The sequence below is a fragment of the Eschrichtius robustus genome, chromosome 10 (assembly GCF_028021215.1).
Source record: "Eschrichtius robustus isolate mEscRob2 chromosome 10, mEscRob2.pri, whole genome shotgun sequence".
NCBI lineage: Eukaryota > Metazoa > Chordata > Mammalia > Artiodactyla > Eschrichtiidae > Eschrichtius > Eschrichtius robustus.
The window spans coordinates 68055860-68082350 of NC_090833.1; the positions used below are offsets into that span (position 1 = coordinate 68055860).

Genomic DNA, 26491 nt, shown 5'->3' on the forward strand with positions numbered 1-26491 from the left:
TAGAATAAAAGCTTGATTTATGGTCACAATACCTATCTTCCCCCTTTAAATTGTGAGCATCATGAAGGCAGGGAGCATATCTGACCTTTCACTGTAGCCTAGTGCTCAGCTAGTGTCTCCGTGTTCTGTGAACACATGGAAATTAATAGCTATTGGGAGTGATTAATTAGAAAGCATTGTGATTCATCCAAACCTGACTGTAGATAACTTGAATCAGTTTGTTTTCGTCTTCCCTCTTCCCTAGTACAGCCACGGAAGGAAATGGAAGTTTTAGGGGAAGAGGAGAGGAAAATCACCTTGGAAGCCAAGGGCTCTTCAGGATGAGACTGGGGCTCAGGGGAAGTGCTTCAGGCTTCAGAGGACAACCTGAAAATACTGGGTTTTCGGGGTCAGGAAATATATTTCTCTAATTCTTTTCTGGTTTCTTAAAATATGTCCATAGTCCAAGATCAACAAACTAAGAAGCATGAGCACACATAAACAAAGTTGAGTGTTGTCATCCATCAAACTTATAACCCAATAAATTTGGCACAAGATATCATTTGATTAGACTCATATGTTAAGACATTCATTTAAGTCCCTTTAATTAAAATTATGTTAAAACAACTAAATAAAGTAGTGCTAGAGGCAGCAAGGCAATGAGGAAGGCAAAGCTAGATGAAACAAGCACTGTCTCAGGCTCCTCTGAAGCCCCCAGGAGCTGTATAATGCTCACCTCCATGCTTTTGGTAATATTAATAATACCTGACATTTATTGAGTGCTTACTATGTGCCAATACTGATTTAAATGTTTTACTGGTACTAACTCATTTCTGTCCCGTTTGCCTACAGAACCACCATATGACAGTGCCATTCCCCTTTATGCCAGGGTGAATATTGAGATCCTTCAGAGGGATAGGCTTTTTTGGGTTTTTTTTTTAAGGAACTGACACGTTTCACTGTGTTCTGAAAAGAGTGCCCAGCTGTCCAATTTATAGCTGCCAATTTGGAAGCTGGTAAGAAAAGCATTAAAGGAGCAGTGATGGACCCATCCTCTCCTGCAGGGTGAAGAGGAGGTTTGGGATGTGGAAAGAGAAGGCAGAGGTATGATTTGTGACAGCATGTAGGTCCTGGGCTCCTAGGAACGGAGAAAATAAGGAAATTTAGAAAGGGAACTGGGGAAAGAGAGCAAACAATTTCTAGGTCCCACTTGACCACAGTAAACGGAAGGGTGGACTCCTTCTCTGGTTATGTAAGGGAAGCTTTTACTCTACCCTACAGCAAACCTATGGGGGAGGGGGGTCTCCCTTCTACCCAGGACCACTGACTGACACCAATTGAGTTGAAACTCCCCACTCTGCTTCTTTTACTTTCTGCTTTGTTCTGATTCCATGGCTACCCAATTTTTCTAAGATAATCCCACTTGCAGTGATTTCCCTGGTGTTGCCATAAGTATCCTCAAATTTATCAAGCATGAATTCTAACATTTGCTGTGGAAAGTATTGTCACCATACCCATGATGAAGCTTCCAGCCACTTGAGAATACTTCGTTTAAAAGGTCAGTTTATATAGTAAATCATGAACGTGGGTGTCTGGAATAGGAATTCTGATCTAGAAGTTGGAGAGAGACAAGGGAAGGAAGAGAAAGTCATTAAGCTCTTGATCGTTTTATCCATGGTAATCCTACTGTTTCCCCTCACTCCACAGTCTATAAGGAAAGACTCAGCTAATCTTCACTGGTACCATGGACAGTCTGAGGACATCTGATTTCCTCTCTTTGGAAACCTGTCTCTTGCCAGGATGACTGACTTGTATTTGTGGTCAGGGTTAGAATCTACCATCCAAAGAGGAATCTGGCTGAGAGGAGGCGCTATTCCATTCCACTGATTGGAGAATAGATGTCTTTCTCCTCCACCCATTGACCTGGAACCTTCTCCAAGTTGGGAAGCAGCTTCACTCCTAATATAAACTTCAGGGAACTGACTGGATAATAATTCAAATAGCAGCCTGATGTCAGCTTTGTAGGAACTAACTCGGGAACCTTCAATTGCTTGCTTCAAAAAACTTACCTATCGAGTGCCCAGAAGTATTTCAAGTACTCAAGGACAGAGGTATTTCAAGAGGTGTTCATGGTACTGTATTACATGCCTCCAAAAAAGAGCATTGATGAGATACAGTGCCAGGAAAACAGACAGCTGTCAGGATTCAGTGACAGCCGAAAAGAAGTTAAGCTTGCAGGCAGCACTAGGCAGTTTGTTATAGACTGGGAGGGAGAAGAGGAGAAGAGAATACTATGGTCTTCTCTGAATTGTCTAACATGGTACAGGTTTCTCCCCTTTCTGAAAGTAGAGCATGCCTATGAAACCTTTTCTAAGTTGAAATGGCATAAAACAAAGAAGCAGTTACCTTAGGATGCATCTTGCTAACAGATGCACAGAATAAATGGAGTTAAAGCACGGATGCTCACAGACACAGTTCAAATGTAGGCTTGAGGCTGAGATGCAGAGTGTAGTTCCTGGGGAAGGAGCTTGGTGGTGCCACTTTCCCTGCTTGGGGTGGGTGTCTAGGCTCGCTGCAAAATAAACACTGAACACTATTTTGCTTTTCACCTCTTTTTGTAAAAGCAAAAATCCTCTTCGGATTTCTTTTGGTTGGCAGAAGCAGGTATTAATGTAAGGTCTTTCGTAAAAGCAAAATGGCGTAAAGCGAACTTTGGAAAAGCAGGGGATTACTGTATTTATCTTTGAATTGCTCTGGATGGTATCTTTTTCCAGTTTTCTTTAAGCAGCTGGCATAAGCACCGGAAGACAACTTCCGCCTCCGTATTTGCTCCTTTGTCGTATATCAAGCTTTATTACCTTTCCCACTTATAAATAGAAGCATAATGAACTTGTTATGCAGCAGGCCCCAGCAGTAGTAACAGCTTAAGTATTTACATGCTAAAATATTTCCCTTATATGAGTCCTTCCTCTAACCTGACTCTCCACCACAAATATTTTGGTAAATACAGTCTGAAAACAAACAAACAAACAAAAACCCTGTGGACTTGAATGCTTTTAAAATGAAATTGTATGCCATGTTCCAAAAAGGATTACAAATTACCACTTCAAATATGTTAATTTGGGGAGGGAGAGAACATTTATTTTAGACAATAATAAAAAATAGTAGAAAGTCAGAAATGCTGATTTAAGAAAAGATACTGCTAAATTGGAGCTAATTCAGAGAAAGGGACTAAAAACAATAAAAGCCCTCAGGGAATGAATATTTTCAAAATGGAGAGAATTTAAGAGTCTAATATGACAAACAACAACCAGTCCTACAAATACCTCTAGGGAATTGGATTCCAAAAGTCTGCATTGTTCAAAGGAGAAAAAAGAAAGGCACTGAAATAAAAGCTACCCAAAGGGGGGAGAAAAAAAAACGAACTTTTAAAATGAAATGTTTTTACTTAGATCAGCTCTCAAATGCCTGGAGACATTAAAAACTAGCCAAGCAGAGCATTTGTTTTCAGATAACAAGCTCTAATCAAGTAAGTAGGGTGGGGTTAATGATTTATTGTGTGATACATTTTGAGTCTCTTATGTCTGGACCTGGATAAACACATTTGGACTGGTTTAGAGCTCTTTAATATACCTGTAATCAGCATTCACTTAGTGGGCCCAGAGTAGGCCACACCCAAAGCCTGAATAAACTCAAGAGCTCCATATTATTTTACAGGGTCACAAATCTGTAAAGATGTTATTTTATACGGCCCGACCCTGATCCATAGTAAGGCGTTCAAATGGTTAATGATTAATTTTCATAGGCACTTACTTTCCAGAAGTATTGATGGTTTGGAAGGAAAATAAAGAAAATCTGTAAATCTTTTATACCAGGAAAAAAAAAAGAACAAAACAAAGGACTCTTAAATATGTCTTATATACTATACATGAAAATATAGTGTCCCAAGAAAGTCTGTTGGTATTTTCAAATAGGAGGAAGAATGAGCCAAGAGTGACCTTTACCTGCTGTGGCACCACCTTCCAAAATCGACCCCATTTTCTGTTCTTTGCACTGAGAGTGATGTGTTTGAGATTTAATTATTATGCTCTTGAAATATAATAGAACTGTCTCCATATAGACTGTCTAGACAGGGCAGGGACTATGTTTAATTTCATTTTTCATAGCAGCTAGCAGTCTTGCACAAATAAATGCTTTTGATGATAATGTTGATGTTAGTATAAGCAGGTGGCCAAAATTTGGGGATAAAGCTTGATACCTTCACATTAGTGCTTTATAGTGCACGCATATAACAGTGAATGTTATATAAAATTTACAACTGTCTATTTATGGAATAATAAATTATTTCAGCACATTTTATGTTTCTTAGTATTGCCCTGTTAAATTTGTTTACATGCTGGAGGAAACATCAATCTGCCTTTTTATTCAGAAAGTAGGCAAGAATCCCTATTCAATTTTCCTAGTGTCTGAAATGAAAAGTATTCTTGTAAATCTGTATTTCAAAAAAAGAAGAAAGACTAGATATTTCATCAAGGTTTTCTAAGAGTCCTTGATTAGGAAACTATCAAGATTTAGATTCCCTGAAAGATTTTAAGAAAACAGAATAGGAGTTTCTACAATGAAAGACATGACTTCTGTTTCATGTATTTGATGTGTTAGTCATTAATTCTCAAAAAAAATTTTTTTGCGTACTGGTGTATAATAGCTTGCGAACCAAACAGTCAAAGATCCCCATCCTCCTGGAGCTTATACTTTAGTGGAAGGACACAGACAAAAAATAAGCATAATAAATAAGTAAAATTATGTGGTGTACTTGAAGGTCATTAAGTGTGAAGGAAAAAAGGAAAAGTTGAGAGGATAAAAAGGAATCAGTAGTGGCAATTGCAATTTTGCATAGAAGAGTCAAGGTAGGTCTCATTGGGAAGGCGATATTTGAGCAAGACTTGATAGAGGTTGAGGTTAATTAGCCACCTGGAATCTGGGCAAAGAAAATTCCAGGCAGAAGGGGTAGATAACGCATGTGTCCTAAAGTAAGTGTACTCCTGGAGTGTTCAAGACGTAGTGGGAATCCAGTGTGGCTGGAGCCAAGGACATAAGGAAGACAGAAGGAGATGATGGGGCCACATCTTGACCTCCGTCTGTGATGAGGGTTTTGGCTTTTGATCTGAGTGAAGTGAGGAGCCATGGCAGAGGTGTAGCTGAAATGTGACACAATCTCTTTTCTGCTTTAATAAGGCCATTCTGGCTGCTCTGACAGAAGTCTCTTGGAAAGCAAAGGAAGAAGAAGAAAGATCAGTTAGGAGACTATTGTAATAGTGCAGGCAAGACATGATGGTGGCTTGGCCGAGTTTGTGATCAGATTCTGCATACTTTTGTGTATAGAACCAGCATTTCCTGATGGATTGGATGTGGAAGTCAAGGATCATTCCAAGGCAGTGGTTCTCAAAGTGTGGTCACCAAACCAGCAATATCAGCATCACTGGGGAACCTGTTAAAAATGCAAATTCCTTTACCCCCCCCCCCAAATCTACTGAATCAGAAACTCTGGAGCAGAGGTCCCCAACATTTTTGGCACCAGGGACCAGTTTCGTGGAAGACAATTTTTCCATGGGGGTTGGGGGGCAGAGGGATATGGTTCAGGCTGTAATGCGAGTGATGGGGAGCTGCAGATGAAGCTTCGCTCACTCGCCCACTACTCACCTCCTGCTGTGTGGCACGTTTCCCCTGCTCTGGAGGATGGGACCCTAATAATCTGGTACTTTGATCAAGCCCTCCAGGTGATTCTGATGCACACTCAAGTGTAAGAACCGCTGTTTTAAGATTTGGGGCCTGAAAAGGATGGAATTGGCATTGACTGGGATGGTAAAGGCTGCAGAGGAAACAAATTTTGGGGGGAAGGAGGGGATTGGGAATTCAAGTTTGGATATGATGAGTTTGTGATATCTTAGACATCCAGATGGTGAGGAAGCAGTTGTATATATGAGACTGGAGTTCAGGAGAAGGGAGTCTGAGTTGGAAATAGAAATTGAAACATTAATTATGTTTCTGAGAACAAAATATCGTATTAGATTGGATTGCATCAGTGGATAATTACTGTTTAGTAGTCTCAGCTTAACTTCAAATAAAAGAGGCAGAAAGCCAAGTAGTAAAGCCAAAATATATAAAAGAGGTGTCTACTTCTGTGCTGAGATTTGAGAACTTTAAGGTGTATATTTTTCAGAGCTTCCATCTATTTATTGTGCAGGAATCTTTTATGGTAATCTTTTCCCATTTTACCATCAGACCATTGAGGGTTCCTAATATTCTGAGGGTAAAACTTAGCACTAATAAAATTTTCTAAAGTCACCAAGTAGCTGATAAATTTCCATATATGTTTTCATCATGGAGTAGCAATCTCAAATTTCTGGAGGATAGAATAGACACCTTATTAAGCAATTATAATTTTGTTTTCTTGCACAGTAATGTTTATGGTGGGTGAGTGATTAGGACCGGATGGAGGGGAGACACGGAATTTGGAGGAACAGTTACGAGATAGGGAAATGCAGTGAGAAGGATAGATTTCTTCAGTTACTACAGTCCAAGTGGTCGCCTAAATATAATTTCCAGTATTTTCTTGATACTATCAGGTATCAATATTGACTTTACAAATAAAACCAAAGAATCAGAATATGGCATCTCTACCATGGCACTCGTATAATAATTTCAATGAAACAGCAAAATTAGGAGAAAAGGCCAACCACCGGATAGAGGTAGAGCAGAAGGGTAGAGGTAGAGGTAGAAGGGTATCCCTCAGGGAGGAAAATGTCATCTTTAAAAAGAGAAAAAGTTATGTTTCTCCTGACCCTGAATCTATATTTTTTCAGAACCATTTTAAAAGCCTTTCTGATGCTACCACCTTAGCTGCTGAGATTATAATCTTCTACATTTCACCCAGTGAGTAAACTCTGGGAAGCTTGACCCTCTTTTGTCCCACAGTGTAATCTGATCCACCTGTCATCACCAGGGGACATCTGGGATCCATCTTATCTTTCCCACTGGCTAGTTAATTAACCAGAAAATGTTTTGAATTGGATTCATTTATGGCAGAACTCCACGGACTTCATGAATTATAATGGGAGTACATTAAAGGTCAGCTTTTATTTTTGTGCTTTTAAAGAAGAAAACTCTGACACGGTTAGGATTGAGTGCTTTAAAATTGGAGAGAAAAAGTATTATATTGTATTAAATGGCTAAATGCAGTAATTCATGGGATCATCTGACTATGTTAAATAAAATATTTTTTTTTTCAGAGTGAGGAAGCCCTAGCTCAGTAGCCTGACACAGAGTTGTCAATCGTCAGGCATTACAGTTAGTTGGAAATAGACAGAAGGCCAAGAAATGCATTCCTTTGCTCTCTCTTGCTCTGTTTCTACTGGACAGTGTTTCTGGCTGAAAGTTGGGGGTCTTTAGTCCAGAGCGTCTTTCCCACACCATTTTTTTTTTGCCAGGTTCTTGGTGGGGGTTGTGTTTAGTTCAAATAGCTATGAGAATTTTCAGCAATTTTATTTGTCTTCACCATTACTACCTATGAGATATTTCAAAGATGATGCCCAGGATAGGATGTTAAATATTTTTCAAAGCAGTTAGGTCATCAGTTTCTAAGTCTAACTTTAAGGAGGATCAAGAACTATAGTGGTTTCATGCATCAAATTATAATTCAAAACTAAAAACTTTGTACATGATGAATCTCTATACAAGTAAGAGTTATTGTAATTATTATTATGATACCTGTGGGACAAGAAACTATGATGACTTTGCTTGAGTTTCCACTCCTGCAGCTGGGTGATTCCAGATGCATCAGGAGTTCAGTGAGTGTCTTGAACTATGCTTGAGATGTTTTGGGTTCAACAAAAGAAGCGTTTGCCAAATCCTTCTTCCCTTAATTTTTAAACATGTGTATTTCAAGGGAAATTTGATTCATATGTTTCTGATTCATTTACACTTAAATCATGAAAACGTTATTTTGTAAGAGCGATTTGATGTCCAAGAAGCTTTCTGAACCTGTTTTATAAGCCCTCTTAAGTCCTTTCTCTTAAAACAGGAAGTTGCATTTTGCCAAGTACAAATAAACTCAAACATTAAGAAGGTTCAAGTTCAGTTACCAACGTTGAACTCCAGGTTTTAAGTGCATTCTCAATTTAGCAAAATATATATTCCCACCCCTACAGAAGTAGGGGCAGGAGGAAAGACCATAGTGATAAAAGTGAGTAAAGGTGTTCGCAAGCATTATTATTCTCAGAGACATTTCTCCAGTTGTGAAAGTTTATAAAACCTGTAGCAGGTGTTCTCAGAGCTAATAGATATAGGTGAATGGCAAACAGGAACATCTGTCTGCCTGTTAATTCTCTGTGATGTGTTTATATATGTCTACTTTTTTGTCACTGAAAAGAAAACCAAAAAGTCTTAATAGTTTAGCTTCACTTTTTAGTAATTTTACTTTTGTCTGACTTTCAGTCTTATTTATTTTAGTAAAGGTGGGAAGACTCAACACGTTTTGTTGAACAGAAGGGACTCATAAGAGATTCTGTGGGAGTTTTATGTCTGTACTAAGATGATGTAACATCAATTTTAAGATGTAATTGACACTCCTTTCTTGCAATTGGATAAATGCAGAAAAGTATCTCAGGTTCATACGCAAAGGTCTCTTAATTATATATTATCCTTCTTACTTAATGCAGAGGTTGATTCAACCTGACCCTGAAATTCCCTGATAGCTGATTCACTTTTATTTATAGAAAAAGAAGGTAAAAGTAATTATGAGGAAAGTTTGGGACCATTCTAAACAGTTTGCTCAGTATTCTGCTTTATTGAGTTCACTTCAGTATTTCTTCTGTACTACTGAGTAATCAGCTGACTCTTGGAATGACAGGTATCATGAAACTGAAAATACTTTATTTAAAAATTATTAATTAAACTATCAGTTCAACTGTGGAAGCCCCCATGCAGCGGCCACCAGGGAAACGTGTTAATCATATAAAGCTGGTTTCATTAAACTTGCTAAACAAGGGGAAGACGCACCCTGACAGTCTGTAGTTTCTCAGATGGGGGAATTTAGGGAAGAAGACTTGTAGAGTTTGGGGCTGTAGTTAATTACAGGGTTATTTCAGGACAGCAGCTAGTAAATGAGGTCTAGTTGGAGAATGGTAGGATTTGTAAACTGGGCAAGTTGAGGTCTTGCCTTTGGAACGTTAAGTTCTTGAATAAGTAATGTTAAATTTGTTTGTGTTCTTATCTTGGAACACATCGTCTGAAAGGAGATGGGGTGAAAACATTTGAGTTCAGATAGTTTGTGTTGCATCGTACAGTTTACCTGTTTTGTGATTTATAGCATAGGTTTGCAGATTGTGAGTTTTGTTTTATTTCTTACAACAAACAACTAACTATCACAACAAAGTGTAACACACACTTATTGACTGGTTTAATGATCTTTAAATTTTTTTCAGACAGTATTCAAAATCACTTAAGCCTTGTTGGGTACCCATGTATACTTTATTTGTTTAAAGAATAAATAAAATGTATTCTTTTCCTTTAGTACTACATTTTATTCACTCTGAGAACATATATGATACTAACAATAAAATGCCTTTCAGAATTTATATTGTATTTTGAGCTACTTTAATTTCAACTGAAATAAGTAATTGTTTACATCCATTTTGCCTAGGAAGAATTTATGCTTTCTGAAATATTAAAGCCTTATATGCTACTTAATAGTAACACTGAAATTTGAGGAAAGAGTCAGGATTTCATTTTATAAAATAGCATAATGTTATTCTCACAATGTTTATTTAAATGTAAACAGATTTTCAGAGGAAGAAACCTTGTAAAAGAGAACTCTTAAAAGTGATAATGGGGCTTCCATGGTGGCGCAGTGGTTGAGGGCCTGCCTGCCAATGCAGGGGACACGGATTCGGGCCCTGGTCTGGGAAGATCCCACGTGCCGCGGAGCAACTGGGCCCGTGAGCCACAATTACTGAGCCTGTGCGTCTGGAGCCTGTGCTCTGCAACAGGAGAGGCCGCGATAGTGAGAGGCCTGCGCATCGCGATGAAGGGTGGCCCCCGCTCGCCGCAACTAGAGAGAAAGCCCTCGCACAGAAACGAAGACCCAACACAGCCATAAATAAATAAATAATTAAAAAAAAAAAAAAAAGTTAAAGTAAAATATATTTACTTGAAAACTTTAAAAAAAAAAAAAAAGTGATAATGTAGTAATCAGGAACTGCTAAAAGGCCACATGAAAATTCATTATTTAAGATAAAAAAATTTTAATGAAAGACTTCCCTGTCATTAATATCCATCCTTGTAGATGGATATTCTACAGTCTTCCATAATAAATCCTAATCTGAATGCAGGTACAATAAAATAGACCTACTTATCAAAAAGCTTCTCCGAGGGATAGGTGATATTTATCTTTTTTAAATTAAATCATAATTGTTTTCACTAAAGTTTATCATTTATTAGATAATAGCCATGGTTAGTTATGGTTTTACATTTTAAAATTCCATTTATAAAATATACATGTAAAACATTCTTGTTTTCTGCTGGTCTCAGCCAGTGTGATTTCAAATTCAAATTCAGAGGCTTTCCTAATTCTCCAACAACACTTTCTCTTCAGTGGCTTCATTAAATAATCACAGTAATAGCTACCATGTACTGTCTGTCTTCCTTGTGCCAGTATTTGGCCAACAAAAGCTCATAAAATTCTCACTATGACCTTGAGAGCTGAGTATTATCATTGCCTCTGTTCTAAACACAAGGAAACGTAGGCCCATAGAGACCCACCATATTGCATCCAACTCCCATCTGAGGAGGAAGTCCAAAACATTCAGCCATGCTGCCTGAAGCTAAAGAAATTCAGGTGTAAATGCTGTTTTCTCTATTTTGGTCTCCATGTTTAATTCTGGATACTGTGTAGCCTAAGTATACTGTTTTAGGAAAAAACTCACAAACAACCCCACAAAAAAATTTTGAACAAAATCATCACAACTTTTTCTCCTAGTTTCTAAAATAACATTTTATCATAGCTTTTGTTATCAGAACGGAAAATGACAGTGATACTTTTAACTAACCCTGTGACTAAACTCAGTTCTACTTAAATTACAAGGAAACAAAACTGATGTTGCAATGTGGAGGGAATCCATGGACAAATAAACATCTTTGAAAAAATATATTTCAAGGTGGTTACTTTCCCAGCTAGTATCCATCAGATCTATTTCAAGCTGGTTTCTTTCCCATTTCACTTCTATCAGAAAATATATTTCAAGGTGATGACTTTTCTCAAATCTCTACCTTCTGAGGGCCAAATAATCATGTAACCTTTCAGATGCTATGGGAGGGTCCATCTGGAATGACAGAACATTTGCTTTGTTTCCTAAGACCTGGAGCACATAGCTGCTCTAGTTTTCTGTCTGAGGCTGTTCTCCTAACCTGTGCTTCTCCCTTCCCTCTTTTTCTTCTCCAGGACTGCCCACCAGAAGCAGGTGATTTCCGAGCGCAGCAGTGCTCAGCTCATAATGATGTCAAGCACCATGGCCAGTTTTATGAATGGCTTCCTGTGTCTAACGACCCCGACAACCCATGTTCCCTCAAGTGCCAGGCCAAAGGAACAGCCCTCGTTGTTGAACTTGCACCTAAAGTCTTAGATGGGACTCGCTGCTACACAGAATCTTTGGATATGTGCATCAGTGGTTTGTGCCAAGTAAGTGCTGGCTTCTTCTCATTCTATTTTTCCAGAGGGTTTTGTGTCAGTAGCTTCTGTGTAGTCCTGCTATCTGAATCAGTGTTACTTTTTCTAGAGTTTACAAATGGTGACCCATTTGAAACTTGAGGTTCAGCTTCAGTTAAAACTACAAGAGCTGTATTATGTGTTAAGGAAAAGTGGACTAGAGTTTCTTCTTTCCTTTGAGTCTCACTTCAATATAGAAGAACCAAAATTCTTCAATATTGCGTATCACTTTTGTACTAGACTCTGAAGTTACCTCTACCTTGGTTGTCCCTGAAATAATATGGGGGTGTGTGTGTGTGTGTATCTGTATTCAGAGGCATCAACTTTCATTTACTTAGAGCTTCAGAATCGCTCAGGTGAGATTGGCTCTAAAATCTCCACGTACACTGTACGAGAACTTGTTGCTTCTCTATCATGACTACAGTTATGCTGAAAATGCAGACAAATTGTAGGAAAAGGCATGGCAGTGTCAACTAGGTCTAATTCAGCCAGGTAAATCTTTAACAGGGAGAGCAAAGAGACTTGATTTCTGGTATCAGTTTTTCAATGTCTACTTTAGGTAGGGAGTTAGTAAGGTGAGGGAGAGTTAATACGTTTGCCATCTTGATTTCAGTCTATGCTTTGGATTAGGATGACCAGCCTAGTTTTTGGAGCAAGCAGTTGCTACAGTTTCCTGTGTGCTATACTTGACCATTATACTTTTAAATTTCACGTAGTAGACAATTTGAGAATCTTTGCCTCTCCCAAGAAGACATTGGTTGAAATTTTTCTCTCTTCAGAATTTCTGATATCACAACTAGCCATATAAGAATAAACTTAAAATGTGTTTCAGTAATTTGTTCTTTCAAATTCACATGTTTATTTAAAAGCTAAATCTGTTTTCAGATGTAAAAGGAATAGCTGTAGTGTGAATGACTACAAGAGGTATGAGACATCCTACAAGGTTCTGTGTAGATGAGAGAGAGACAGACATACTAAACCTTCATGAGGTCTAGAATCATGAGACAAACTGTGACAAGTCCAAGCACTTCTTAGATAGGAGGATGGAATGATGTTTACATATCTGTAACTATTTTACTATTTTAAAGCTAGGAAAGGGCTAAGAGGTGATCTAATCAACATCCTAAAAAGCAGTGTATTTGAATCGTTTGTGATACTTGGTATTTGCTTCCTTCTCTAGAACTCTCAGTGGTGTTGAGATGTAATTATGGAATCTACAAAAGCTTTGGGAATGACAGAGAATTGTAAAGCAAATATATACAGAAAGGGACTATGTTGTAGGGAATGGCAAAAAAACATAATAATAATTTCTTATGTATGTGTAGTGTTTGAACAAAGAAAGACAGATTTCCATTTTGTAAATGAGAAAAACCCAGGGACCAGAAAAGTTGTGTGATTTTCTGAAAGTTATATGGTTGGTCATGGAAGAAATGGGATTAAATTTCACGTTCCCTGATATCTAGTCCAAAGTCGTGGGTACTATATTATACTGATGAATGAACCAAAATAAACAAGATTGGCCAGCAAATTAGGTTTCGTTTGTTTCTGCTGCATGGGAATTCAATGTGGCCTCTTTTTTTCCTAGACTAACCCCGCCAGCTGGCTTCATGTACCTTGGCAACTGAAGCAAGAATAATCATGCCTCCTCAACTTAGATTCTTATAAGTGTGACCTGTTAGATTTGGGGACAAATGTAAATTAGAGAATATCTGAATAGAATGGTGACGTACCTAGAAATTGTAATTAGTTGTTATTCTTTTCTTCATTTATTTGTCTTGTTAGAGGCAATAGTAAGGTAAAGGGATGGAAGAGTTCAGATTGCATTTAGATTCTAACAAGTAGTTTGGCCAGAGAGCAGGATACCCCCCAGGTACTCAGTAAGGAGAGAGAGGTATTTTGGGAGAAAATCATGGTGTCTTGAAATGGCAGACAAGACCATGATCTCTCAGTAAAGAGAGAGAGGTATTTTGGGAGAAAATCATGGTGTCTTGAAATGGCAGACAAGACCATGATCAGCAGTGGGTGGCCAAGAAAGAGTTTTAGTGGAGAATAGACATAACCCTAGCTCTGCTTTAGAAAGATGAATATAGCTGCAGTTACAGGATGCTTGAAGTGGAGCTTGGACCACTTACAGGACCCTGGAGGCAAAGAGACCAGCTGAAAAGGAGGCTCTAAGAGCAGCCAAGGTGAGGAGAAGCATGAACCTTGGGCCAGGCCAGTGACAGCAGGAACAGAAAGGAAACGATGTCTAAAACCAAGAAGGAGTTTTCATTTTGACTATAATCAGAGCAGCGGAATAGTTGTTAAAAAAAAATAAAATCAAATTAATCATGCTCAGGAATCAAAAACTACCACTTAATATGAATTTAAGTGATATCATTTTTAGATCCTTGCTACCATTACCATAATGGCCTTTTTTTTATGATTAAAAACTACTTGACTTTTATAAAAAGGAGGGAAGGAGCAGAAAGACAGCAATGTGAGAGAAAGACAGCAAGGTGAGAGAGGAATATGATAGAAGTTTTCCCAAATGGATAACAATCCTAAAGATTTACTTGGCTTTGCCAATAACAAGTTCGACATTATCAAAACAATTAAAAATTTTTTCTTATCCACAAAAAAATGATAGAGGAATAACGATGGAATACTTAAATGCAGTATATACTTTTTCAGAAGGACAAGAGTGAGGTTAGTCAACAAAAGAAAAGCAGTCACTGCTACCTTGAAAGAGTGGACATACGTAAATCCCATCCTACTTAGAAAAAAGTTCCTTTATTTAGGTTGCATCTGTATATCGGTGATTAGCATTTGTGGTCTTTGGTAAGAAACATTAAGAAGTCATATGTTCATAATCTTAAAAACACTGTCAAAAATCTTAACGCTAACTTAAATGTACAGTTTTTATAAAGAGCTTCTCCTGGCTTCCTGAAAAAAGTCATCTCCTCTGCCCCATTTTCTCTTCTCTTCCTTTTCTACCCCATTTTGGGGGAATTTTCAGCTCTTTCACTGGCTTCATTGTTGTCTTATTATCACTTTTTGTTGGTAAGCTGCTTCAAATATTTTTGATGCTAGACAGATATAAATTATAAACTGTAGAGAAGCAAATGTCTAGCTTTGGACATAGTCTTACCTTGATAGAAAATGGCAGCGTAACTAAGAGATTTGTCATTTTAAAGTACCAATTACTTCAGTTATGCCTGTTTAATACTCAACTAAAATCCACTTCCTCAAAACCATCTGAGGCTTTAATTCTCAAATAAAATTATGGAGACTTTGACTTTTAGAGTCAAAAGATACCTTAGCAATTTACAAATATAACTATTTCACAGAGGAGGGAACTGGGACCTGCAGACAGTTCCAAAAGTCGTAAATGAGGGGGTTATCTGTATTTGTAGTGAATTTGCTTCAGGAAAATTCTAGAATCATTGCTACTTATAAGAGATACCTTATTCAGTAATATTAGGCATCGTATTAGGCAGTATATTCACTGTAATAGTAGTACTAATAATAATAATAAAATATCCTCCATTTTTTAGTAACTACCATATCTAGGCACTTTACGTGTATTTTTAAAAATATTTACAACTCTGCATATTAGGTGGCATTATCTTCATTTCACAGATGAAGGACTGAGACTCAGGTATGTTATAGGACTCGCTCAGAAATACCCAGCTCTGACTCCAAAGCCCCTATTCTTCCTGGTGAGGCTAGCCGGACAGAGGCAGTGTGATGTTCAGTACTGGTCCCCAAACTTGACTGCCCTCCAGAATCCCTTGGAGGGCTCTTAAAAGATCCTCCAGAAATTCAGGTTTATCCATTTGATGTTTTTAAAACACTCTTCCTGTGACCCTAGTGTTTGGCCAGATTTATGAACCACTCGCCGATTAGAAAGCAGATAGCATTTAAAGTCACAAGATACAGATTACAATCTGGATTTTCTTTACTGATCTGTGTAATCTTGATCAAGTTGCTTACCCTTCCTAAATTCTATGTTTACTCTGCAAAATAAGATTATCTCGCAGACTGCAGAGCACCAAGTGAGATAATTCACGTGTAATGCTTAATAAACTGTCAAGTGCTGTGGAAAAGTAGAGTACCCTGAACATTTTGAATTGCAAAATATATTAATGTAGTGGTTCCCTGTGTGGAACTTCATAACCCTGTAACAATTCAAAAAAGTTTATAGAATGAGATAAAGTAAACTACTTCTTATTCTGCTAAGAACATTCAAAAGGAAAAGGAGACCTTCTCTCATGGACTTTCACCATCATTTCATAAATGAAGTTTTAATAACAAGAAAGCAATAAGAACCTGATTTCAGAATGAAGGAATGTAGGACAAACCTTTAAATTGAATAGCGTTTGCCTTATGAGAAAGTTACGACCCTGTACTTATTTTTCGTTCTTTCTCCAGAGCACAGAAATTGTTACTAAGAGTGAAAGCACTACCTTTGCGATCATCTAGTCCAGCCCTGAGAAATATTGCTGTGCTAGGTTATGCGATTTTCCCAGGATCTTCCAGCTGGTTAATGGCAGACTAGAGGTCAGAGAATGTCACTGTTTACCAGCATTTTTTAACTATGCCCCCTGTGTTGTTTCTTCAGCCTCTCCCACAGGCCAAAACCTTGTCCAGCTTGAATTCTGTCATTTACGCGTGGAGACAATAGGTTTAGTGAATGTCTTTTCAAACCACATCCTCCCCTTGACATCCCCGCTAGAATCTGAGCATTGTCCCCGAGGGGTAGCTGTGTTGATGTGTCTCCCCACCTTACATCTCAGACTGAGAAACACTGGGCTTTTTATTTGCTCATGATCATTCTAGACTCGATGAAGTTGGGGATAAAGCAGAGCCAGGAAGGCAATTTGTCATCCCTGAAGAGTTAAGAGCGAATGCTCTGGAATCATCATGCCTGGGTTTGAATCTAAGCTCCACCACTCATTAATGTATGACTTTGAGCAAGTTCTTGAGGCTCAGTTTCTTGAGGGTAATATCTGGAACTACCTGATAGGATTGCCGTGAGGGTTAAGTGATCAACTGCATTGAAGTGCTTACTATGAGCTTGATCGGTACTAGCTTGTGGTAGGAGTAGTACTCAAATCATTTCGTTGACTTTTCCCTCTTTATGGCCTTTTTGAGTGCATGGTTTAAAGTGGTTATACATGCTAAAGGGGATCCTGACTTCCCAGCGAATGAACAGACCTTCTGTTAATTTCCTGTTGCACCGTTCTTTGCTAATAGCGCCATGCTGCACCATTATCAACTCCTGATCCAGGGCAGTGAATTGCATCCTGTACAGAGTTAATGAGCCATTGCAAATAGGATCAGCTCTATTAGTGCTGCTGTTATTCATTTATTTTCATTATCCAAATTACCCCATTTATATTTGTTATAAAGCACAAAGCCTGTTTCTGTTTTAAATATAAAAAAAGAGTAGCATAAATTTACAGATAGAACATGTGCTGCTGTTAAAAATAATTTTGAGGTTATTTTGAAGTCAAATACAGAAAAGTGTGTTTTATTTCATAATTAATGAAATTCATCAGTTGTTACCTAATATACATACATCAAAAGACAAAGTGCAATTATAAGCCAGCTCTTTTTTAATGAATCTGCATATTTATAGTACTGCACAGTGCTGTGTCAGAAAACAAGGCGTTTCGAAAAGGAAAAGGTGAATTCCTTTCCAGTAATGCCTTATATAATGTTGCTGTAAAATGAATAATACAATAAAGAAATAAGCAATAAATTGGATCATGGAGTTTTGAGGTTTATACTGTGGTGACACTAAAATGAACCACAGCTCTAACAAAGAAGTTCTTTACGTTTTTAATAATTCCTATGGTGAGTAGTTTGAAACAAATTGAATGGAATGTTTATTTCTCCATCTCTGTCTGTGACCTCAGTCACTACTATCAAATGTCTACCAGGTATTCTAAAGGTAGTGATGTCAGAAACACGGACTTGGCTGTTTTGCCTTCTGTGTTTTGTAATCTGATTCCACATGGAAGCATGACGTTGCTTCAGAGATTTAATGCACCATCTTTCTTTTTCACCCCTTTGCGTGACACAGTAAAGATGAAATGAACTGCTTTACTGCCTACTAGTTGAATTTTAACACATTACTTAGTTTCTGAACATTGTTTATCTGTTCTCCCGATAATCTGGTGGGTACTGAGCTTACAGAGTTAAATATCATCCCTCAGGAATGGTACCTTTGTAGGGCTATTGTGAAAAATTCAGTTTGTTTGTTTGTTTAATAAATATTTACTTAAGAATTAGCAATGTGCTAGATCCTGGAAATACATGAATGGACAGGAAAAAAAACACAGTCCCTGCCCTCCCTGAACTGACGCTCTAAGGGGAGATGAGTCAAGTGTAAAGGAAAGTATACTATTACCCCTATACTCTATTCGCCTAACTGTGAACAGGAGTTTACAGTGCAAACAGGAGTTTCCTTCCTAAAATACAGATCTGACTTCATTTCTTATCTGCTTGAATCATTTCAATTTGCATTCTATCACCATCAGGATAAAGAAAGCCCAGATTTCTTTACATGGTACCTTTCGTTACTGGGTGGCTTGAAACAAGAGAAATTTATTCTCCCACAATTCTAGAGGCTAAAAGTCCAAAATCAATGTGTCATCAGAGCGATGCTTCCTCTGAGGCTCTGAGTATAATCTCTCTTTGCCTCTTCATAACTTCTAGTGGTGGCTGTCAGCCTAGGCCTACATCTTCACGTGGCCTCCTCCCCTCTGGGTCTGTGTATGTCTCTGTCTTTACAAGGCATTTTTCTCCCAACGTCTCTGTTTTCTCTTCTTATAAGGACACCAGTGATATTGGCTTCTGGCCAGTTCTAATTGAGTATGACCTCATCTTTTTTTTTTTTTTTTTAATTATTTTTGGCTGCATTGGGTCTTCATTGCTACACACAGGCTTTCTTTAGTTGCGTCGAGCAGGAGCTACTCTTCGTCATGGTGTGTGGGCGTCTCATTGCGGTGGCTTCTCTTGTTGCAGAGCGCAGGCTCTAGGAGCACGGGCGTCAGTAGTTGTGGCATGCGGGCTCGGTAGTTGTGGCTTACGGGCTCTAGAGCACAGGCTCAGTAGTTGTGGTGCATGGGCTTAGTTGCTCCGTGGCATGTGGGATCTTCCCGGACCAGGGCTCGAATCTGCCTGCCAATGCTCGTGTCCCCTGCATTGGCAGGCAGATTCTTAACCACTGCGCCACCAGGGAAGCCTGAGTATGACCTCATCTTAACTTGATTATATCTGCAAAGATCTATTTCCAAATAAGATCACACTCACAGGCACTGGGGGTTATAACTTCAACTTACCTCTTTTGGGGGACACACTGCAACCCACAATAGCACACATCCCAGTTTATTTGTACATAGTACAAACATATTCATGTATGCATATACATACATACATACATACATGTATATATATACATATAATTTTGAATAGTTTGTAGGAACCAGAGTGGGAGAAATTTAGACTGTCATAAGTAGAAGGAATATTTGACCAAACATGGAATCAAGAAATGCTCAGAGGAAGAGATAGCTGGAAAGACCTAACTAGCGCCTAGAATTGAAGAAGGAGAGTGAAGAAATAAAGGGCTAGAGAGGTTGTCAGGACCTCTGTCATGAGGAGCTAGATAAGCTATATTAAGAAGCTTGGGGTTTGTAATATTGAGAGACAAAGAGTGCCAGTAAAGTAATTCAAACAGATGCAAGATAGAGTGAAACATGTATGTTAGGAAGAGTGCTCTATCTGCATTGAGGGCAATGGATTAGAAGGGACCCAAAATTGGTAGTGGGAATAAAAGGGGGGATTTCAAAACAAATCAGGAGATATAGAGTCCCTGGACTTGGTGACTGGTGAAATAAAATAGGAGAGAAAAATTGAGAGTTGAAGACAATGCTCTGGCTTCTAGTTTGAGCAAAGCATGTTGCTGCTGTTCACTGGGGTGTAGAACGTAAGAGAAGGGCCAGGCATTGGTTTGGGGTGGTACGAGGGATGAGGAGATGCTGTATGTATAGCACACCGTCTGCCATGTGATTCTCACTCAGTGAATTCACATCCTTTCTTCCTCCCTCTTACGTCTTCTTAAGTGAATGGTGTGATTCCATCAAGTTGATATGGTCACTGTCCTGTTTATGTATGATTAAAAATTTGTCAGGTTAACCTTTTCTGTGATCACATGCTAGTTAGTTAACAAGTCAACTTAAGCGTTTGTCACTTTTGGGAAAAACTGAAGTCAAATGACTGTAGTTCCTTAACGTATCCTCTCTATTTGAATAGCTAAGAGATAGAGAAAGTGACACTCCGTAGGGATTCATTCGTCTCAAACTATCTCCTTCCTGCCACCCCAGTTGGGTCCTTTATTTATTCCTGTATCATCTCTACTCATGGAAAGGATTTCTTGGCCATATGAGAATATTTTTCATCTTGATATTCAATTTGTGGGGCAGAAACCCTTCTTTCTTAAAATTTTATAATAACTTTATTTTTTGTGCTCTTTTGTTGTTTTTTAAATAAGCACTTTTACAGTTTTATTGTTTAACATACGTCACACACACAAGCACACAGATACATAAACGCTTCTTTCTATAGCTTTCACAGAAAAACTTTTTGAAAGTTATATCTATTTAATTTTTCCTTTGAAATTCAGTGTGCACTGGGAAAGACAAAATCAAGGATTTTGTTTTCCCAAAGAGATTCAGTGAGGTAGATGAAGGCAGTGTGAATCTAATTTAGAAAAAAACTTTCAAATGTTATTATTTTTTGTGCTGTTTAGTTTGCAGAGTGCATCACGCATATCACCATGTGCTTCTTGTACCAATTTTGGGGAATATCTTTATTATTTCCATCTTATAAATGAGGAGATTTAGGCTCATAGAAGGTCATATGACTAGAAAAAGGCAAAGCTACAAGTCAAATCCTATTAGTTCTATTATATGTCACCTTTCCTCTGAGAAGATATTTCAGTAATGAAGCAGAGTATCAGTAAGCACACATTTTTGTTAATAGGGGTATGAGTATGTGTAGCTGAGTCAGGGAACTCTGGCCTCGGAATTCTATGTTCTATTAAATGAAAGTTCCACCAAGATCTGGCAGCTTTCTTGATTCATCCTAGGATGCTTTGTCTCATGAATGAGTCTTTGGGACCCTTGTTTGTAGAAATAATGAATATGCTAAATTTTACCAAATCATCTTTAATATTGTTTCAGCACTGTTAGTAACTACAAAGTTTGGATTTCCCCAAATTACCCTCACTTCTTTTACTAACTTCAAGTTCAGGGCTCCTCAAGACTACTCTCAGGTTTGATAATTCACTAGGGACACACAGAACTCACTGAAAGCTGAGTTGTACTGTTGTACTCAGTTACAGTTTATTACAGCCAAAGGATACTGATTAAAATCAGCCAAGGAAAGAGGTACATACAGCAGGGTCCAGAAGAGTTCAAGTGCAGACCTTCCAATTGTCCTCTCCTGGAAGAGTGGTGTGGATGGCACCTACTTCTCCCAGCAATAGTGTGTGACAATATGTGTGGACTACTGCCAACCAGGAAAACTCACCCAAGCCTTGGTATCCACAGTTTTTATTGCGGCTCCATCACATAGACTTGGTTGAGCACCCACGTGGCTGACCTTCGTCTCTAGCCCCTCCAGAGGCTGAGCTGATACCATGAGGCCCAAAGCCCTCATCATAAATCACATTGTTAGCCTGGACTCTCTGGCATGGCCCAAGGCCCCAGACAAGCAAAGATACTCTTACTGGTCAGTGACAAGAGTTTAGAAATTGCCTCCCAGGAGCCAAGGGCAAAGGCCAGACCTCTCCTTGAGCAAAGTATATCCCTTACCACACAGTACCTTTTTGAAGCTATTTATTCATTCATTTAATATTTAATGCTTACTATTGGGCATTAGGCTATCCCCTGGGGTATGTAGCAGTGAATAGGACTCAAGCCCTCCCCTCAAGGAGTCCATAGCCTCAGTTTTAGTAGTTAAAGAAAAAATAGTGCCCAATTTTTCCCTCATTTACTGTCTCTAACTTTGGAGAATCACCTTATTACCTATGAGAAGATTCCATGAGAATTACCACAACATTCACACCAACTAGCCGTTCTTTTTGTGTGGGTATGACTCTTGACTCTTGTTGCAGAATGGTGCAGCTGCTTTGGAAGACAGCCTGGCACTTCCTCAAAATGTTAAACATAGAGTTACCGTGTGACCCAGCAATTCCACTCCTAGGTATACACCTAAGAGAAATGAAAGCATACGTCCCCCCAAAAAACCGTACTCAGATGTTTATAGCAGCAGTATTCGTAATAGCCAAAAAGCAGAAACAACCCAAATGTGGATCAACTAATGAATGGATAAATGAAATGTGGTCTAATCATACTATGGAATATTATTCCACAATAAAAATGAATGAAATACTGATACATGCTGTAAAATAAATGAACCTGCAAAACATTATGCTAAGTGAGATAAGCCAGTCACGAAAGGTTACATATCTATAATTCCGTTTATATGAAATGTCCGGGATAGGCAAATCTGTAGAAACAAAAAGTGAATTAGTGGTCGCCTAGAGCTGGGGCTTGGAGTAGAATGGGGTGGGAGGGTGACTGCTGACGGACACGGGGTTTCTTTTGGGAGTGTTGAAAACATGCTAAACAGATTTTGGTGATGTTTTCACAACCATTAAATTCCATTAAAACCATTAAAACTTTCTACTATTAAAACCATTGAATTCTACACTTTCAACGGGTGAATTTTAGGGTATGTGAATTATATCTCAAAAAAAAAAGGTGTTTTTAAAATGTAGTATAAAGATTCAAAAGTCTGTACACTAAATCTAAAGGTTGTGTTAGCTGTGAGTGACCTGATCTCACACTTTGGCACAGTTAATATGACTAACCCATTAGTCTAAGTGGGTGTCCCCTTCATTTATTATGGTTGCAAGAAGTCATTTAGAACCATAAGTATTTCTACACATTGAAACTGATTTGGAAACCAACACATCGTTAATATGTTAAAATGAATGCATAGTGATATCAGGCCAGAAGTTGAACATCTTTCAGCTTTGGGGGGTGCACGGAATAAGTTTGGATTTGAGAAGATCTTTAGTAAATTCTCAATAAAGCATTATGCATTTAGCTACACTGTAGATTAACTCTGGTACTTCATTCATTGAGTGACTTCAGAGAAGACAGTTTTGAAACTGAAAAGGGAATTTGACATCTTGCAGTTGAATCTTTCCATTTTACGTTTGAGATCCAGATAAGTTCAGTTTTTGAAATAGTACCACCGTGTGGTCTGGAGTTAGGCTCTCTGGGGATATGAAAGTACATGTCATCATCCCTGTCTTCAAGAAGCTCCCAGTCTGTGGGTGACGTGGCTTAAACCCAAATAACGATAATCAGCAGCGGCATGAGATGGGAGGAAGAGCTTCAGTTTGGGGCTGGGGCAGATCCAAGTGTGAAGTCTGACTTCCAAATTTCCTTTCTGTGTGATCATGGGCTAATTCAGTAGGTTTTTAAGCCTCATTTCTCATCAAAAATAGAGGTAACGATACCTAATATTAGTAATAATAATGAGCTAATTTTTATTGAGCACTGACACTCTGCCAGACACTGGGCTGTGTTAGCATTTAACACGTTATCCCCTTTAATGCTCACGTGAACCGACACGTGGTTATGTTTTAACCATTTTTATAGTGGAGGGAAATGATGCTTAGAGAGATTAAGTACTGTTGATTCATTCATTCAGTAAATATTTATCGAGCATTTACTAATGCTAGGCATTTTGCTGAACACTAGGGATGCAGCTGGACGTCCAGGATGCAATGGGATCAGGTAGGAGGAGCGTTTAGAAGGAGCACGGTAATTCAGTTCTGGGCAGGTAGGAAGGTTTTGTGTCTCAGGTCACCCTCCTCCCTAACATTCACAGTCCTTCAGTGAAACTCCACAGAGGAACTGATATTCCTTCCTATCTCTTGCACCCGTTTTTCATCTTGTTTCCTTTGTCTTATATTTATTTTCCTAATTAACTAGCCCATTAGATTGAGACCTCCTTACTGGCAGAGACTGTATTCTACTTACTCATCTTTAGTTTCTTTATATTGAGTTACTCAACTTAAGACTCTTGCATGGAATGATCAACGAATCAATAAATCTCTCTGTTGACCATTTTTGTCTTTTGATAACCGCGTCATCTCTAAATAATGTAAATTATTCATCCAAAATGCCTTTTTTATCTTTTAATTTATTCGGGCCTTGTTCTCATTTCCTTCAGGCTGTGAAACAAAGTCTATTTAGGTGTTGCACCTTTTTTTGTTTTATGATACTAGGCTAGAAGTAATTTAGAATCTGAGGCCTCCTGCAATCTCCTCTTTATTTACCATGGCTTAGGAGATGGCTCAGATCTACCCAGAACTTTCTCCATCAAGATAACTGTTGGTTTGCTTAGTATATCAACCAGATTCTCTGGATGAACTCTCACTGCTGAAGCCATTAGATCCTTCCTGGGATTAAACTCACAAAATGCTAAGTTTCCAAAGACCGTAAATATCAATCAGGATTCCAGTGTGTTGTAGTTTCTTTCCCAACTGTATATTAGAAAATGGCTCTGGAGATTGTTTGCTTCTGCAGGGTATTCCATGGGTAAATTAGATGATCTTTAGACATAATTTTAATTACTCCAGCTCTCTCCGTAATTAATATGGTTATCAATTTTGGGGCCATAAAATGCTGATCTCCCCAAAAACTTGAAATGCAAGGTTTAAGTATATCAGAAATTGGAAAGATTTGAAACTTTGCCTTAAGTTTAAAAGAAATATTTTAAATTTCTTTAAAAGTAGAATTGAGGAAGCCTTTTTGAAATTGGGTATCTTAAGACACTTCATATAATTATTTTTAATGTTAAAAATTAAATCCAAATATGAAAGGCAATTAGTAAGTAATTATCCTTTGGCTGATTGGCATATCTGAAGTCAATATCAAGTTAGGTAAAGGGGTAGTTTTTTTTTTATGTTGTAGCTACTTTAATTGTCAAAAGCCTTAATAAAAACAATTTAAAGCATCAGGTACCTTCCAGATTTTGAGTCATGAACATAACTTTACCCAAATTTTATCACACTCATGGTTGCCAGAGACTCTCTTGGAACATTCCTAGGAAGGGCCGCTTGCCAGCGTCAGGAAAATCCACCCAAGCACCTAAAGTTAGTGTAATAAACCCCACCTGTCCTTTCTATTGCCTCTTCGGTTGGACTGCCCCTGAGGAATTCAAAGCAAGAAGGAACAAAGTGTTATTGCTGTGGGCTAACTACCTGTGATCCAAGAGAACACTTAAGAATCTGTGAAATCTAGAGAGAAAGGCAAGAAATTATCTGTGTGGTTAATAGCACACAGAGGCCAAGACAAATTCAGAGGCCTCAGGAGATATGTTGAATCTCTTTGCAAAGCTAATCATGAAACAATGGCTTTGAAAAGGACCTTGGAGATCACCAACTGAGTCTCCTCATGGTAATTCTGAAGACACAGAACATCGGAGCACGGTGGCATGTGACTTACCCAAGGTCTCCCAACCAGCAAGTAACACAGCCAAGAAGACTCAAACTTAAGTCTTCTGGCTCCAAATCCAGTGCTCTTTAATTTGTATTACATGAAAACACTATTCATATGTGTGTTTTTCAAGAACCTTTAGAGTTTAAAGTATTTTCGTTTGATTTGGATTATTTATTCATTTTGTTAGTCTTTTTCACCATTACTAAGTGCATTTCACTCCCTCGGCTAAATTTCCCTCCTGTATGGCCAAATTGTCACAGGACATTCCATTCACTTAAAAATAGTTGTGCTATAAAAGAAAATACAAGTGGAAAACTTTGCCAACAATGAACATTCTAAAAAACTTAATGCACACCGCGTTCATTCCTGCGGAAATGCCAGCTGCAGCCCCACGGCACCTGCAAGCTGTAGCAACCACTCAGTGGCCAGGAGCTAGTGGCTGCCTAGTCCCATGAGCACTTCAGTTTACAGTTGCACTTGCGTACCAGTTTAGATTCTTTGCCAGCCAAATTATGGGTGCCATAACTTTAAAAAAAACAAACAGATTCTATTTCAGAGGAAGGGGAGGGGGGTAGGGAAGCTTGGGAAAAAGTGGCCAGAGTCACATTAAAATGAAAGAACGTAGCCAATGTTTTGTTTCCCCAAGTTCTCAACTCTTCTTGACCGCTGTCCTCCCTCTGTCCTCTGGGATTCTCCTGGTGGGGGAGGAATTCCTCCCATTGGATGACTCTCAGCTTCTACCGCAGAAACCTTAGTATCACTGTTGATTGGCAGGAAGATGGTTAATTTCTTGATTCATCCATCCAGGCAACAGTCTTTTATTGAGCAACACAATATAATGTCTGTGCAGCCATTTCCACTCTTGATTTTACGTGACCTGAGCTAGAGATAAAAGGTTTTTTTTCTTTTTCTTTTTCTTCTTTTGAATAGGAATAGCAAGGATACCCTTTGCTTGGGTAAAGGATATCATTTGGTTAGTTCGGGCAAAGACACAGTCAGTGGTGAAGCGGGTGCAGCTCTCCTGGCACCTGACTTTCGCATCCCCAAGGTGGGCCCTGGGACAGGCATACATGGCAAGTGCTGAGGGGATGAAGGTTTAGAAGGGGCAAGGTCCCACCAGGCCAGCGGAGCTGAGTCTCTTCATCCACGTGGGTTTTTTTTCAGTCCAGAGAAATATTTT

At 38.6% G+C, this 26491-nt stretch overlaps 1 protein-coding gene across 3 annotated transcripts in view; it reads left to right on the forward strand.

Moving 5' to 3' along the window:
- ADAMTSL1 (ADAMTS like 1) overlaps positions 1–26491 on the forward strand; it is a 464565-nt gene that overhangs the window by 93576 nt on the left and 344498 nt on the right. For all 3 annotated transcript variants that reach the window (XM_068552874.1, XM_068552875.1, XM_068552876.1), the window contains exon 4: positions 11477–11713. In XM_068552874.1, the coding sequence (XP_068408975.1) occupies positions 11477–11713 (237 nt within the window). The remainder of the gene's footprint in view (positions 1–11476; positions 11714–26491) is intronic.